Source organism: Neopelma chrysocephalum, unplaced genomic scaffold (genome assembly GCF_003984885.1).
Source record: "Neopelma chrysocephalum unplaced genomic scaffold, ASM398488v2 Primary Assembly neopelma1_329, whole genome shotgun sequence".
NCBI lineage: Eukaryota > Metazoa > Chordata > Aves > Passeriformes > Pipridae > Neopelma > Neopelma chrysocephalum.
Genome location: NW_020897992.1, coordinates 829,713 through 844,606, shown reverse-complemented (window position 1 = coordinate 844,606; position 14,894 = coordinate 829,713). Strand labels below are relative to the sequence as shown.

At 54.3% G+C, this 14,894-nt stretch overlaps 2 protein-coding genes across 2 annotated transcripts in view; one reads left to right on the top strand and one right to left on the bottom strand.

Moving 5' to 3' along the window:
• MIS18BP1 (MIS18 binding protein 1) overlaps positions 1–13,265 on the top strand; it is a 13,700-nt gene extending 435 nt beyond the window's left edge. The window contains exons 1-16 of the mRNA XM_027705401.1: positions 1–454; positions 1,677–1,793; positions 2,000–2,244; positions 3,367–3,443; positions 3,750–3,880; positions 4,752–4,842; positions 5,072–5,220; positions 5,895–6,061; positions 6,533–6,641; positions 7,336–8,407; positions 9,435–9,604; positions 9,904–10,043; positions 11,176–11,315; positions 11,918–12,002; positions 12,606–12,660; positions 12,814–13,265. The exon at positions 1–454 is cut by the window's left edge and continues 435 nt beyond it. Of these exons, the coding sequence (XP_027561202.1) occupies positions 1–454; positions 1,677–1,793; positions 2,000–2,244; positions 3,367–3,443; positions 3,750–3,880; positions 4,752–4,842; positions 5,072–5,220; positions 5,895–6,061; positions 6,533–6,641; positions 7,336–8,407; positions 9,435–9,604; positions 9,904–10,043; positions 11,176–11,315; positions 11,918–12,002; positions 12,606–12,660; positions 12,814–12,914 (3,303 nt within the window). The 3' untranslated portion in view covers positions 12,915–13,265. The remainder of the gene's footprint in view (positions 455–1,676; positions 1,794–1,999; positions 2,245–3,366; positions 3,444–3,749; positions 3,881–4,751; positions 4,843–5,071; positions 5,221–5,894; positions 6,062–6,532; positions 6,642–7,335; positions 8,408–9,434; positions 9,605–9,903; positions 10,044–11,175; positions 11,316–11,917; positions 12,003–12,605; positions 12,661–12,813) is intronic.
• An 846-nt stretch (positions 13,266–14,111) lies between these two features.
• FANCM (FA complementation group M) overlaps positions 14,112–14,894 on the bottom strand; it is a 49,287-nt gene continuing 48,504 nt past the window's right edge. The window contains exon 23 of the mRNA XM_027705389.1: positions 14,112–14,373. Coding sequence (XP_027561190.1) covers positions 14,226–14,373 — 148 coding nt within the window. The 3' untranslated portion in view covers positions 14,112–14,225. The remainder of the gene's footprint in view (positions 14,374–14,894) is intronic.

The following is a 14,894-nucleotide window of genomic DNA, read 5'->3' as shown; positions in this document are numbered from 1 at the left end:
ACCAACAGGATCCTGACCCGCAGCACCGAGCACAGCCGTGCCACCGATGAGATCCTGACCCCCAGCACTGGGCAGGGCCAGGGCACCGAAGGGATCCTGACCCGCGGCACCGGGCAGGGCCGCGGCACCACCGACGTAATCCTGACCCCCGGCACCGGACGGAGCTGTGCCACCGAAGGGATCCTGACCCGCGGCAGCGGGCAGAGCCAGGGCACCGACGGGATCCTGACCCGCGGCACCGGGCAGAGCCAGGGCACCAACACCAACAGGATCCTGACCCGCGGCACCGGGCAGAGCTGTGCCACCGACGGGATCCTGACCCCCGGCACTGGGCAGAGCCAGGGCACCAACACTAGCAGGATCCTTACCCGCAGCACCGGGCACAGCCGTGCCACTGATGTGATCCTGACCCCCGGCACCGGGCAGGGCCGGGGCACCGCCCGGCCAGGACATGGTAAGTGCCACGGGCTCTCAGTGACTCCCAGAGAATGGTTTGTTTTCCTTCAAAACACTTGGACTAGAAGGTACAGAGCTGTAATTCTGAGTTCAGTTCACTTGTGCTGCAGGGACATTCCTGGTTGTCACATTTTCATAAGTCTTTTAATTATTGGCTTACATCAATCCATAGCCTGAATGACAGGAATTATTAATAGTTCCTTTTCCAGAAGAGTTTTGGTTATTGTGGAACACACTGGGGTCAGCTGTTCACAGGGAAGAACTCTTAATGCTTTGCTAATTAGTCTGAATCCTTCCTCCTTGGAAGGGCCATGGAGAGGACAAACCCTGTGAAGCTCCATGAACCAGGGAGCAGCAGAACAGGGCCTGGTCACACCTGGGAAACAATGGATGTTCCACGGGTTCTCCAGGAGAGCTGTCCCAGGTGTGAACATTGTCCCTGTGTGTCCTGCTCGTGGCTCATCCAGGGTCTGCAAAAGGTCCCAGTGGGTGTAGAAGACATTGGCAACCAGCACTTGTTGTCCCCCTGATGGCTGGGGTTAAACAGGAAGGTTGGAATGGTGGGATTTTTAGTGCTGGAGGGTGTCTGTGGCACAGCTGATTTCCCTGCTCCTGAGCAGAGAGGATTCCCTCCTGTCGTGTTCTCTCTCCCTTTGCCCTAGTCTGGCTCTAACTGCTCCCTGCCTTGTGTCTGTGAGTGGGATTGATCCACTGCAACACCTTCAAAGCCACTTGGTGGCTAAAAATCAAACTAAACAGTTGCTTTAACTGCTCCTACAGCCGGTACATAAGGGAGGGAGGTTTGGGTGTGAAATCCCACTGGGGTATTTCCCTGATGGCTTTTCCAGTGCACCTTTAGTTTTTTCATTACAGGCACAGTGAGATCCAGGGCACCCTCAGGGAGTTTGCAGGTGACATGGAGCTGAGTGTGACCCTTTTTATAATGAGGGTGGGGAGGCCCTGGAATAGAATTCCCAGAGAAGCTGTGGCTGCCCCTGGATCCCTGGAAGTGTCCAAGGCCAGGTTGGAGCAACCTGGGCTGGTGGAAGGTGTCCCTGCCCATGGCAGGGGTGGCACTGGATGGGCTTCAAGGTCCCTTCCAACCCAAACAGTTCTGGGATTTCGTGGGGTATTTTAATAAGCGTATCAACAAACCACATTCCCCCGGGAATGTTTCTGTTTCCCCGATCACGGAGGTTTTCCCTGTGGTTGCTTTGCAGGATCCGTGTTCCCGAGGGTCCCTCAGGCCCCTCCCGTCGCAGAGCCCCCTGTGCTGGAGACCCCCCAGAAGTTCTTCCTGCGCATAAAGGGGAAACTGCAGCAGCAGCAGCACAAAGGTACTTGGGATTGCCCTGGGAAACACTTCACAGCCTTCCTCGGGTCACAGAACCAAGGCATTGGTAAGGCTGGAAAAGCCCCATCGAGTCCAACCACCCCAAGGCCACCACTGCCCCACGTCCCCAAGGACTCCACCACGAGCCCGTTCCAATGCTTAAATATCACTAACTTCTTTGTTCCACCTTTTGTTTTTTCTAATGTGCAGATCCAGCACCTTCAAACCCCATCCAGCAGAACATTCCTCCTTCCACAGCCCCGGAGAAGCCTTTAGTCAGAGCTGCCTGTGCTGAGCAGCCCAGGGATGAGCCTCCCGAGGAAGTGGACACCGACAGGGAGGATGATGTGGACGTTTTCCTGGTGGAACCAATAGATGCTGATGGTGAAATGTCTCAGAGTACAGTGACTAGCTTTCTGAATGTGAATTCCACCCCTTTGAGAAACGAGGATCAGGTAACAGAAAAGTGGGGAAATGAAGGAGCAAAACATCCAGAGCTTCATCAAGACAGAAGAGAGTTGCAGCCCAGTAAAAAACAAGCTGCTCTGGGAGTGGAAAAGACCCTGGAGAGTAATTCCCCAAAGCCCTCCCAGTGCTTCTGCAGCATTATGCTGTCTAGTCCCACAGTCCACATTCCAAAGAAGCAGAAGCTGACAGAAAAGCCTCAGGACCCTTTGGACAAGCCTCATACCGACCAACCTGCTAGCAAAGCAGACAAAGAGGTGGGAGAAATTAATCCTTTAGGGAAAACAGAGGTTCCTCTGGGCTGTGTGTAGCTCATAGTTGTGGTTTTTCTTGTCAAAAGTAAGGAGCACTCAGAAGAGAACAAACCACTTTTTCATTAGATTTTACTGGTAAATTTTCCCATCAAAAAGATTGCTTTTTTACCCTACTCCAAGATGACAAATGTTCAGGTTTTGGGGTTTTTTTTTGTGTAAAAGAGGCCTTTTTGGTTTATTGTGCACAAGCCACAGGGTGGGCTGAAAGGGTCCCATGTGTTGGTTCCAGCTCTTGGCTGCCCAGTCAAATCCAAGGAGGAGAGACCTTTCCCAGCTCTAGGCTAGGGATGAATCCATGAATCTGCCCAGCTGATGAGGAGGTGAAAGGCTTGGCTTTCCTACAGAACATCTGGACTCCTTTTGAATCAAGTGGGACTAGAATCTTTTCCTAGGAGAGCAGTCTGCAGCGTTAGTATTCCCACCTTTCTGTATGGAAGGCAGTGTATCTGGAAGCACACTGCATCCCTGTGATCCCCTGGAAGCCTGGCACAAGCACACCTGCCCAAGGCTTGAGTTTCCCTTGTTCTCTGCAGAAATCTGGGATTGCAGTCCCTTCAAATTAAGCAAGTGACTTGTTTTGTTCTCCCACGTGGCCAAGTGTGTTTGATGTGTTTCCTGTATTAAAAAAAACAATTCACCTTTGTGGTGAGCTTTGGCTGAGATAAGGATCAGATGCCCTTTAACAGTCAAGATTTGTAGACAAGGAGAAGGGATGTTGTTACTGGATCTGAGCACTGAGGAGGTGCTGGCTAATAAATACAATTTTAAGTGCTTTATTTTCTTTTTTTTCTGTAACAGAAAAGCATCTGCCTGAGCAGCTGGAGGATTAGAGTGATGGAAGGCAACACGGCAATTTCTCTGGAGGGCAAACGGCAGTAAGACCCAGTTTTGTGATTGAAGTTTAGTGTAAAACAGGCACAGCCTGGGGCACCCACCACCCAGGGATGGTGCAGACCAATTCCTCTGTGTGGGCAAGAGGTGGCCAGACAAGGCCAGAGCCGTTCCTGTTCCAGGCTAGGGAAGGAAAGCAGCACAGAGCACGTCCTGCCAGCACCCACATCCCTCAGCAAATGTGCATCACTGCCACTCCCCTGCAGAACAGCAGAGCTCCAGGTTGAACCCCCTTCTTTTATACAAATAAAAGGTTGTGTTCCCGTTGCTCAGGCTCTGTCTCTCCCCAGGGACATGAAGGGCCTGCTGTGGCACAGCAACGCCGTCACCGAGCGCGTGGCCCACAACCAGCTGAGGACCTCCTCGGGCAGCCTCTACCTCCTGCAGGGCAAGATCGACTCGGCCACCATGAGGAGAGAAGGTGAGGGCTGGGGCAGCACTGCCACTGCTCAGGGCTGCCCTGGGGAGGGAGGAGATGGACCTGCACAGCTGGGTGGGATCCTGTTCTCCTCTGGCACGTTCTCCAGTACCGAGCTGCATGTCACTGCTTCCAGGCAGCCCCGGGGGCACAGGGATCAGCTGTGGCACAGATGAATGAATGCTTAGAATCACAGGATCTCCTGAGCTAGGAGGGACCCCCAAGGACCATCCAGCCCAACCCCTGGCCCTGCCCAGGACACCCCAACAATCCCCCCTGTCCCTCAGAGCATTGTCCAAACCCTCCTGGAGCTCTGGCAGCCTTGGGGCCGTGCCCACTGCCCTGGGGAGCCTGGGCAGTGCCAACCACCCTCTGGGGGAAGAGCCTTGTCCTGAGATCCAACCTGACCCTGCCCTGGCACAGCTCCAGCCCTTCCCTTGGCATTATTTCCCTTAACTCAGGTGTGCCCTGGGGGTGTGATCCCAGGTTTTCACTGAACACACCTGCACTCTGCTCTTTCAGGCCCAAAGATGTGTCTTTGTCTTCAGTGTTTCCTTCTTAATTCCTGGGATACCTGTTGATACCTGGCTGCTCTCTGACTTGAAGTTTTTATTAGTTCCTCTGCTAAATACTTTTATTTGCTTTCATTTTACCATTCTGAGAAGAAGTAACAGCAATAGGTTTGTGAGCAGAGTGGCTCGAGTGCTGCAGAGGCTTCCTAAAGCCTGGGAGTGACTGGACTGTGCTGGGATGGAACTGGCTGGGTCAGTTCCTCTGATCTTTGGGCTGAATATGCTTGTCCTGGATATTTTCTCTACCCTCAGTGATTAAAAGTGTTGCTGAGCTGTTGCTGATGCCCCCTCTGTCCCCCCAGGGTTCCCCTACCGCTTCATCAAACGATTCACGTTTGGCTTTTCCAGGAGGTGGAAGGAATATGTCCAGGAGTTCCTCGAGGAAAGGAGGAGGTAATTTCTGTTTCATTGCAATGCTCTTTAAACTATTCATTGAGGTTTTGCTTTTTAAGAATATTACACCAGAGAAGTGTGAAAGGCTGCAGATGTGTGCATGAAGCCACCACTGCTGTGCTGTGCCACGGGGCTTCTGCCCACAGGAGGGCTTCACTTTTATGTCATTTGTTAAGGAACAGCTCTTTCAGATGCTTATTATTTCTTTTCTTAAACTCCAAATCGTTAGGAAAGACCGAAAACAAAACATTGGTGTGGATGAAGAGAGTGACACTGTGGTGGAAGCTGATGTGTTGGAAACTGCAGAAGGCTCAAAGAAGAAACCTGGAATGAAGAACACCACCTATGAAGTATTGCCAAGGACTGATGAAAACACCTGTGAGTGTTTGAGAATCATTTCCTTTGGAAAAGACAACTGGGGGTGGATGGAATGGGTTGTGGAAAAGCTCCTTATGTTGGTTTTGTTTCCAAGGGATTGCTGTAAAGCCACAACCTGTTGAGCCCCCTAGTTTTGCTTGGCCTTAGAGAGCAGTCCCAGCCTTGTGGACACTGACAGCTTTGGGCTTTAACTCACACCTTTCTCTGGGTTCTCTGTCCAGTGGGGCTCTGGCCAAGCTCCACTGTGCTGTTTGTTGATGCTGCAATCAGATTTCCTTGCTAGCACTATAAAAGCTCCTTTATTTTTCTCTCTCCTCACTCCCATTTATTTGTCTCTCATCATCCACGTTTATTTTTCGCTCCCTTTTCTCTCAACGAGGAGCTGTTCAGTGTGACAACTTCTCTTTATCATTCTCCCTCCCTCCATGACTTTGCCAGTATTTGTAACCTTGTAAACAGAGTGAAAGTTCTCCCAGAGAGTGGTATAACCTGTGAAGGTGATCACTTCAGAGCTGGTTTTCCAATCAGAACACTTTCAAAAGAACCACTTGGGCTAAGTTTTGCATTGTCCGTGTAGTCTGGTTCAAACACCACATTGCTTGTGAAGTGTGCAAGGCTGAATTTTCCATGCAATGTCTGGGATAAGCCCCTTATTTCCTGCTTTTCCCCTGCAGACAGCACCCCAAGGCACAGCTCCCAGGGGAACGACTCGAGCAGGGTTTGCACTCGCAGCGGGCGACACGTCAGACCCCCCATGAACTTCTGGTGTGGGCAACGAGCCTTTGTGGATCAGAACCTTAATGTCACCCTGCAGGAGGGTGGAGTGGATTATCTGAGCCTGGTAAGGTTTCCTTTGCATGTTGGTACTTAAATATGTGTCTTAAATATACTTGTGTCTTAAATAAACTTGGCGAGGTGTGTAACAGAACCAGTGCAGCTCTCAGAGGTGCCTGGAAGGGAAGGAAGTCTTGGCAGCATGATAAAAACATTGTAAAACAAACTACAGAATTGCCTCAGCTCTGTGCCATCAGGGAATTGTTGTCTGTCAAATGGGGACAATGGGGAATTGGTTCTGGAAAAAGAATGGGGTTTTTGGAAAGATAATGTATCAGACAGGAAGCTGGTGAGGTCCCACTTCAAGTCCTGAGGTCCTTCACTGCAGGAGAGCCCTGGAGGGGCTGGAGCATGTTCAGGGAAGGGAAGGGAGCTGGGAAGGGGCTGGAGCAGCAGGAGCAGCTGAGGGAGCTGGGGGGGCTCAGCCTGGAGAAAAGGAGATTAAATTAGGTTTAGAGTAAATTGTTTTATTTTGAAGATGCTTAGTAGTGAAAAATCCCACAAAAAGACCAGTTCCATCTCTAAGAAGAACAACCCAAGGGAAGTCGTGAAGACAACAGAGGAAATGCCAAAAAGCCAAAATAAAGGTAAAAACTTTTTTTTCCCTATTTTCAAGTGATTTGATGGAATCAGTGGGATTGTGAGTTGGATGCTGGAGCAGTGGGGTGGGGTCTGTTAATGCAAAGAATTTATTTAAGTCTTTTAATGGTCAGCTGCTCTTTCTGTGAAGAGTCATCAGGGCAGCACTGATGTGTAGTTTTACAGCTCCAAATATAAACTGTGCTTGTCAAAGTGTTCTCTAATTGCATAGTTGGGACACACATTTCTTTCTGCACATTGAAATGAAGGGATTAGGGTTTCTTTGAGTTCACCAATCCAGTGACTTGGGGGCCTGGCTTTGCTTTTTAATGAGGACGAAATAAAAGACATGAAATGCCTGTGTAGGCATGGAAAAAAAAAGTCTATTAACGGAGCTTTTAATAACAATTTGTTGTTAGTAAAATGTGGGCAATAGTAGAAGCCTGCAAACGGTGTGAAATGTCAAGCAGAAGTTTCTCTCCTAAAGCAGCTGCAATGTTTCCTGCAGAAAGGCTCTTTGGAGCAGGAGCAGAGCTTTTGGGAGGTGTGTGTGCCCAGGCAGTGTTCGGTAGTCACGGACAGCCCTTCCCGGAGCTCTGAGTTTGTAGTGCCTGGCAGGTAAAGCTCTGGCAGGGGTTGTAGGTGCCCTGTGCTGAGAGCAGGGCCACCACTCACCCTGCACCCTGGCATTGTCTCTTCCAGGGAAAAGCAGGGACAAAGGAACCAGCTCCAAACGGGAATCCGAGCCTGCTGGAAGCAGGGAGAGAGGAGCCAGCTCCAAACAGGAATCCAAGCCTGCTGGAAGCAGGGAGAAAGGAGCCAGCTCCAAACGGGAGTCTGAGCCTGCTGGAAGCAGGGAGAAAGGAGCCAGCTCCAAACGGGAGTCTGAGCCTGCTGGAAGCAGGGAGAGAGGAGCCAGCTCCAAACGGGAATCCAAGGCTGCTGGAAGCAGGAAGGAGGCCCGGCGCTTGCTGTCGGAGGAGGAGGAGGAGGAGAGTGACTCTGCAACCAGGGGCACCAAAACCAAATCCCAGCCTCCTGCCAGGGTGCCTTCCTCAAACAGCACAGTGCCAACCAGACCCAGCACCAGAATCCCGGGAATGGCAAAGGAGAAGCGAGGAGCAGACGCTGCAGAGCTGCCCATGTACGAGCAGGCTTCCAAGTACTCCCTGAGGTCAGCCAGGAAGCCTCTCCCAGACAAGCACTTCACCGAGGAATTCTCAGGCGAGGATGAGGGAGAGGGATCCAGTGATGATGATACCCCACTGCTGATCAGAAGGAAAAATAAATCTGTGTTAAAACCGGGGCCTCAGAACTGCAGATCTCGCTCGGACTCTGACAGATCCCAGGATGGTGCAAACAAGGCGTGGGGTGAGCCAAGGACAGGAAGAGCCTCCCGGAATGTGCCAGTGAGGCTGAGTGGGACCGAGTCCAGTGACAGGTCTGAGCTCACCACCCAAGGAAACACTCCAGCCAGTGGGTCCAGGGACTCCCTCCTGCCTGGGGAGGCCATGAGGACACGGAGCAGAACCAACCCCCCCAGGTACTGGCTGGATTCCGACAGCGAGCCCGAAACCAGCCAGGAGGAGCTTCCCACGAAAGGCAGGAATGCAAAAGTACCTGGTAACAAAACAGGGGCTGGAGCTCCCAGCACTGCCAAGTCTGCAGCAGCCAGATGGAGAGATCCTGAGAGGGCAAAGCAGCAGAAACCTCTGGAGCTTTTTCCCAGGGCAGCTGATGGTTGGTCTGAGAAGGAATTACAGAAGCTTTACAGGCAAGGGGTCGCTCTGTGTTCAGAGGGAACAGCTCCCATCGGGCACCGGCAGGGTTGGGGTGGTCTGCTTTGGGATTTTCCACATTCCCTCTCTTACACGTGATTTTCAAGGTTTCCTTTATGTTTTAGTTCCCTTTTCTCCCCAAGTTAACCATCAGTGAAACAAAGGAGAAGCTGGGTATTCTCTACAATAGCTGGAGATGTGTGAGCCTGCAGCAGCCCCTGTCACAGTGTGAAGGGACAGGAGCACTGGTTAGGCAGGATTTTGTGAATCTACTCCTCTGCTGGTTTTCAAAACCACATATTTGATCTTGTTAATAATAAAAACTCATTCCTATGAGTGACATTGAAAACCACGAGTAGGTAACTGATATGGTAGAAGTATTTGTGTGTATGATGTGGACCATGGGTCAGAGGGGGCAGGTTCTGTCCCCAGACTGGAGTGACATGTTTAACGTGCCACGTTTATGTCAGCAGGTTTGGTAAAGGGGAGAGGAACTGCAGGAATGTGCATGTTCTAAGTGTCTGGAGGAGACACCAGAGGAAAAAATGCTTTCCAGAGAGGATAATCAGGCACTGGAATGGGCTGCCCAGGGAAGTGGTGGATTCTCCATCCCTGGAGGTTTTTAAGACAAGACTGGATGTGGCATCAGTGCCATGGGCTGGGAACCACGGCGGGGTTGGATCAAGGGTTGGACTTGATGATCTCAGAGGTCCCTTCCAACCCAGCTGATTCTATGATTCTATGATCCCAGACTGGTTTGGGATGGAAGGACCTTAAAGCCCATCCCATCCCACCCCCTGCCATGATCAGGGACACCTTCCTCTATCCCAGGTTGCTCCAAGCCCCGTCCAACCTGGCCTTGGACACTTCCAGGGATCCAGGGGCAGCCACAGCTTCTCTGGGCAACAACAGAGAAGAGGCAGAGCCCAAATTCCCTAAATCCCCGGTGCAGGGCCCTTCCCAGCAGTCTGTGGGGCTGTGCTGGCAGTGCTGCCCCGCTGAGGCCCCGCTGTGTCCCTGCAGGGCCATCGCGGCGCTGCCCAAGCACCGCAGCGGCTTCTGGCAGGAGGTGGCCATGGCCGTGGGGACCCGCTCTGCAGAGGAGTGTCACAGCAAGTACTTGCAGGAGCAAGAGGCCAAGGGCTCCAAACCACAGACCAGGAAGGCCAAGGCAGGAAAACCTGAGCAGAAAGGTACTGGCATCTTGATTCTGGGGGTTTGGGGCTCGTTAAATGGTTTTGAGATGTGGAGGGGCTGGAGCATGTGCAGGGAAGGGAAGGGAGCTGGGAAGGGGCTGGAGCAGCAGGAGTGGCTGAGGGAGCTGGGGGGGCTCAGCCTGGAGAAAAGGAGGCTCAGGGGGGACCTTCTGGCTCTGCAACCCCCTGACAGGAGGGGGGAGCCGGGGGGGGTCGGGCTCTGCTCCCAGGGAACAAGGGACAGGAGGAGAGGGAACGGCTCCAGCTGTCTCTGGACAGTGAGTGTCGTCCTGCAGATAAGAAGGAGCTGGTGATAAGTGCCAAGGTGGGAACCCTCAAACGGAAGCAGCAGATGAGGGAGTTCCTGGAGCACCTGCCCAAGGACAACCACGACGATGTGTTCACCACGACACCCTTCCAGAACAGGAGAGTCAAGGTACAGCCGGGCAAACAGCACCGGGGGTCTCTGTGGGGGTGTTTGTGTCTGTGGGGGTGTCTGTGTTTGTGTGGGTGTCTGTGCTTTCCCGGTGGGTGTGGGACCAGCCTGGTCTAGTTCCAGCAAAAATGCCCTGTGGATTTGGGGGGAGGAGGCTCCTTCCCCTGCTGTGCTGCTGCCATCCTTTGCTGTGGTGAAGCACCTGGCACACATCCAGCCCTGGCTCCTGGGAAGTCAGAGCTCCCAGGCAAATTCACCCTGTGCTGTAACCAGCAGCGTGGCACAGAGAAACCCCCAGGACTAGGGATCCCTGGGACTGGGATGAGCAATTGGCTGTGAGGGCATTGATGCTTCCATGTCCAAGACACCCTGGTTTTGCAGAGGGGTTCTCCAGACATGACTCTTTTAATAGGATATAATTTCAGCCAGTGGTTCCAAAGGGTTCCTCAAATTCATTCTGCTTGTGCTGGGCAGAAGATCCTGACTCCTCCTGTAGTGTCCAGTGGCACCTCCAGAGAGAAATCCTGTTTATGGGAGTCAGGAGTGGATTCCCCTTCCCTGAACCAGCCCAGCCCCTCCTTAGCCCAGGCAGGCTCTTCCCATCTGGAATTTCCTGTGCTAAGTTCAGGAGCCAAATCCTTTGCTGTGTGAACAATCTCCTCTCGTCTGTTCTGAACTTCCATCTGCTTTGTCCTCCTCTCCTCATGCACCCTGTCCTGGATCCTGTCCTGTCCCTGCTCCCAGTTTCAGGTGTGCTTTGGATCTTCTGTGCTGCTCCTCCCTGAGCCTTTCCAGTGCCTCTCTCTCTTCCAAACGCGAGGACCACAAGTTCCCTGAGTAACCCTCGTCCTGAGCAGCCATGGTCAGCTCTGAGCTCGGAATTCTAACCAGAGATCACTCTCAGAGTGTGTGGTGGCATCCAAACTGTCACCAGGGGCTGGGCAGCAGCGGGAGCAGCGTGTGGAGCGAGGCAGGGCCGGGATTGTCCCTGCACAGGGACAGGGTGGGGTCACAGCCACCGCAGCGAGGAAGGGCTGGAGTGACTGTGGAGGAGAGGGGAGAGTCTGGGCTGTCTCTGGGGACAGGGACACCCCTGGCTCAGGTCCCTGATGGCTCTGGGGTGGCTTTGCAGCTGCCGCCGCTCCGGAACGACGACCCCGAGGACTTTTCCCTGGGGGAGCTCTCGCTCACCCCCAGCTCAGCCGTGTTCCCGCTGGCCAAAACCCCCCAGTGCGAGCACATCAGCCCGGGAATGCTGGCCCCCGTCAACAGGTAGGAGCTGGGAAACCCCCCAGTGCAGCACAGCCATCTGGGAATGTGCCCCCCGCAGCAGGTAGGAGCTGGGAAACCCCCCAGTGCAGCACAGCAGTCTGGGAATGTGGCCCCCAGCAGCAGGTAGGAGTTCGTCTGCCAACCTCGGCCTTTGGCTCTTCCCCAAGGTCCCTTGGAGGGAGACAGCTCCTGGAAGTGGGACACAGCTGTGTCCCTCCTGCCGGCCCTGCTCCGGCCCCTGTGGCTGCGGGTGCTGGTGGAGCTGCCCAGCTCGGTGTGGGCTTTGGGCCTCAGCACAGCAGTCTGGCCCTGGTACCCGGGGCTTCAGGCTCTGCTAAACTCACTGGAATCATCTGGAAACCTGGAGTCAGGGGGGTTTGGCTGAGGGACAGGAACTCCACAAGGGAAGAGGATAAAATCCTGTCTGACCCTTTCATTAGGATTTCCAGCACTGATCTCACCTGACTCTGTACCTGACCCAGAGCAGTTTTCCTGGCTGTGCCCATTCCCTGAGCTGGAGCTGGATGTGATGCCAAGGCTGCATCCAGCGGGTTCCACGGGGGCTGTGGCAGCCCCTCCAATGTGCTCCCTGTGCCCCGCAGGAAGGAGCTGGACAGACACGTGTTCCGGATGCAGAAGCACACACAGGGCAGCAGAGGCACCTGGGACAAGGTCCAGAAGAAGTCGGTAATGCTGCTTCCCTCCAGTACTGCCCCCAGCCACCTCAGCCAGGGGCCTGCAGGACACAGATCCCTGGGATGGAGAGCAGGAAACCTCCCCAGCTTCCTCCCAAACCCCGGGGTTTGATCTCTACTGCTGTGGAGAAAAGTCCCCTTTGTTAGAAAGGAGCTGCTTATTGTCAGGATTAAAGCCACAGCTTTGGGTCGGGATTTGTAACTGCTTTGGAATTCTGTGGTCTTTAGGTTCCTGTAACATTGTTCTGAACAGTGGGAAAAGAGTAGCCATGGAATATCCAGAGCTGGAAGGGACCCACAGGGATCACGGAGCCCAACTCCTAATCATGACCATAGCAATGGTCACCTTGTATCCTACTCCCTGAATTTGGGTATTGATTCCTCCACTATCCCAGGTTTTGCAGTTCCAGGCTTTTCCATGAAAAGCCACAATCCCAGGAGCAGAAATGTGGCTCGTGCCCCTGGTTCAGAGGGAGCAGTTGTGGCACTGAGCAGTTCAAATTTTTGGAGGATGTAGCACAGGGCTGGTGTGGCTCCATCCCAGCAGGACCCTGAGCTGAGCCCATGTCCTTCCCTCCTTCCCTCCCTCCCCCAGGCCGGAGCCATGCTGGGGACACCTTCCCGCAGGGCCAAGGTCAGCTTGGACACCAGTGAGTATTCCTGCTTCCAGCTCCTTCATTCCCAGCTCCTTCCCCTCCTTCCACATCCCCACCTTGCTGGGTGCCCTCCATCTTGGCTGTCTGGGTGTCCTCCCCCTGCCCTTCCCCCTCGGACACACCGCTGATCCCTGTTTTCCATTGCAGACGTGGCAAAGGACTCTGTGGTGGGGAAGCTCTTCAGGGCTCAGACACCAAACTCCTCGGAGGAGGAAGACGAAGACCAGGATTCCTATTTCTCCATGTGATGAATTTTGTGGATCTGTTGGTTCAGCACTTGGGTGCCTCACTCTGAGTCTGTGGTTCAGCTGCCCCTCGGGGAGGGAAGGGCTGGAATTGCAAGATTTGGAAAATCTTCCCTGATCTGGTTTTTATGTATTTTAACCCCATTCCCATCCTGCTGGCACTGTTTGGCTTTTCCATGTGTACATAGTGGCCCTTCCTTGCACAGCTCCTCCTCTCCTGTTTCTCCTCCTGTTGCCTTTTTCTCCTGGGAAGGAGAAATGAACACAGGTGCCAATGACTGGCAAGGTCCTTTTAAGACAAAGTATCTCTTGGGATATGAGTGTACAATAAATTCAGGTAAAATCTGGAAGTAACTAAAACTGCTTTTTACTGTCCCCGAGGAAGAGTCTGAATTTTTACATTTCCTTAATGTAATAAACAAGGATGAGCTTATTTTACTCATGGATCTGTTGGACTTTGTGGAGCAGCAGAATCCATGACCTGTCCAGCTTTGGCTGGGGCCTCAAGGCTTCATCCCCTTGGTTTTGAATCATGGACTCAGGGAATGGTTTGGGTTGGAAGGGACCTTAAAGCCCATCCAGTGCCACCCGTGCCATGGGCAGGGACACCTTCCACCAGCCCAGGTTGCTCCAACCTGGCCTTGGACACTTGCAGGGATCCAGGGGCAGCCACAGCTTCTCTGGGCAACCTGGGCCAGCCCCTCCCCACCCTCCCAGCCAGGAATTCCTTCCCAATATCCCATCTAACCCTGCCCTGGGGCAGTTTGAAGCCACTCCCTGTGTCCTGTCCCTGTTCCAGGAAGGTGATGTATCTCTGTCCCGGCCTCTCCCTGCAAAGAGCTGTGAGTGGGAAGGGATGGGAATGAAGATCCCGGTCCTTTTCCAGGCAGCCACAGTGTGGCAGCAGAGGCCGCGGGCGGTGCCGGGGAAGGATCCCCCGAGCTCCCGCAGCCGGGGCAGAGGGAGCAGGACGGGAACCTGAGACCCCCCAGGAACAGGGGACCTGCCCCGGGCCCATCCAGCGACGCCCCGGTGTGTCCCGGGCACGAGGAACACCAGGCAATTCCCTTTCTTCCCAGGAAACGCGGGGCTCAGCGTTGCAGCCAAGGGCAGGAGCTGCCGGGGGGCTCCTTCCCGTGACCCCCCAAAGCTTTGCTTTGCTTTGCCCAAGCACCGGAGCCATCGTGTTTTCCAAAGGAATCTCGGGACGCCCCCAGCCCGGCCGGTGCCTCCCAGAGCCCGGTGCTTGTGAGGGTTTATTGGGTTGGACACCAATCCCAGTAAAGTGCAGAGCAGGGCCCCCAGTCCCACCTCTCAGCTCCGGGGGGCCGCGGGGCCCTTCCCGCCGGCGCGAGGGGGCTGTGGCAGCAGCTGAGGGTCGAAGCTGTGGCGCAGGTACCGCTGGATCTCCTCGGCACAGTCCCGGCTCAGCCGCGCGGCCGCGGCCACCGCGCTGGGGGAGCTGCAAGAGAGGGGCGGGGGTGAGCGGGGCCCTGGATACGCTGGATACACCGGATACAGCACCGGGAACACACCCCGGCGAGGCTAGGGAAGTGCGGGGAAAACAGGGAATGGCAGAGGGAAAGCCGCGGTGGGGCGGCAAGAGGGAGGGTGAAGCAGAGCCCGTGTCAGTGCCCGGGGCTGCCTGGAAGGGCATAAAGAGCAGGGATGAGACTGGGACAGGAAAGCTCCTGGGAGCCCTGGTAGGGACAGAAAGGGTCTCCCCAAGCAGCTCTCCCAGCAGGAAAGGCACAGCAGGAAGGATCTCCCTGAACAGCTATCCCAGCAGGAAAGGTGCGGGGAAAGAGCTCCCCAGTTACCACAGCTAGAAAGGTGCAGGAAGGATGGCCCTAAGAATCAATCCCAGCAGGAAAGGTGATGAAAGGAATCCTGCGAGCAGGTCCCCCAGCAGGAATGGGGCAGGCAGGCTCTGTGGCCCCAGAAGGGGCAGGCAGGCTCTGTCCCCCAGAAGGGGCAGGCAGG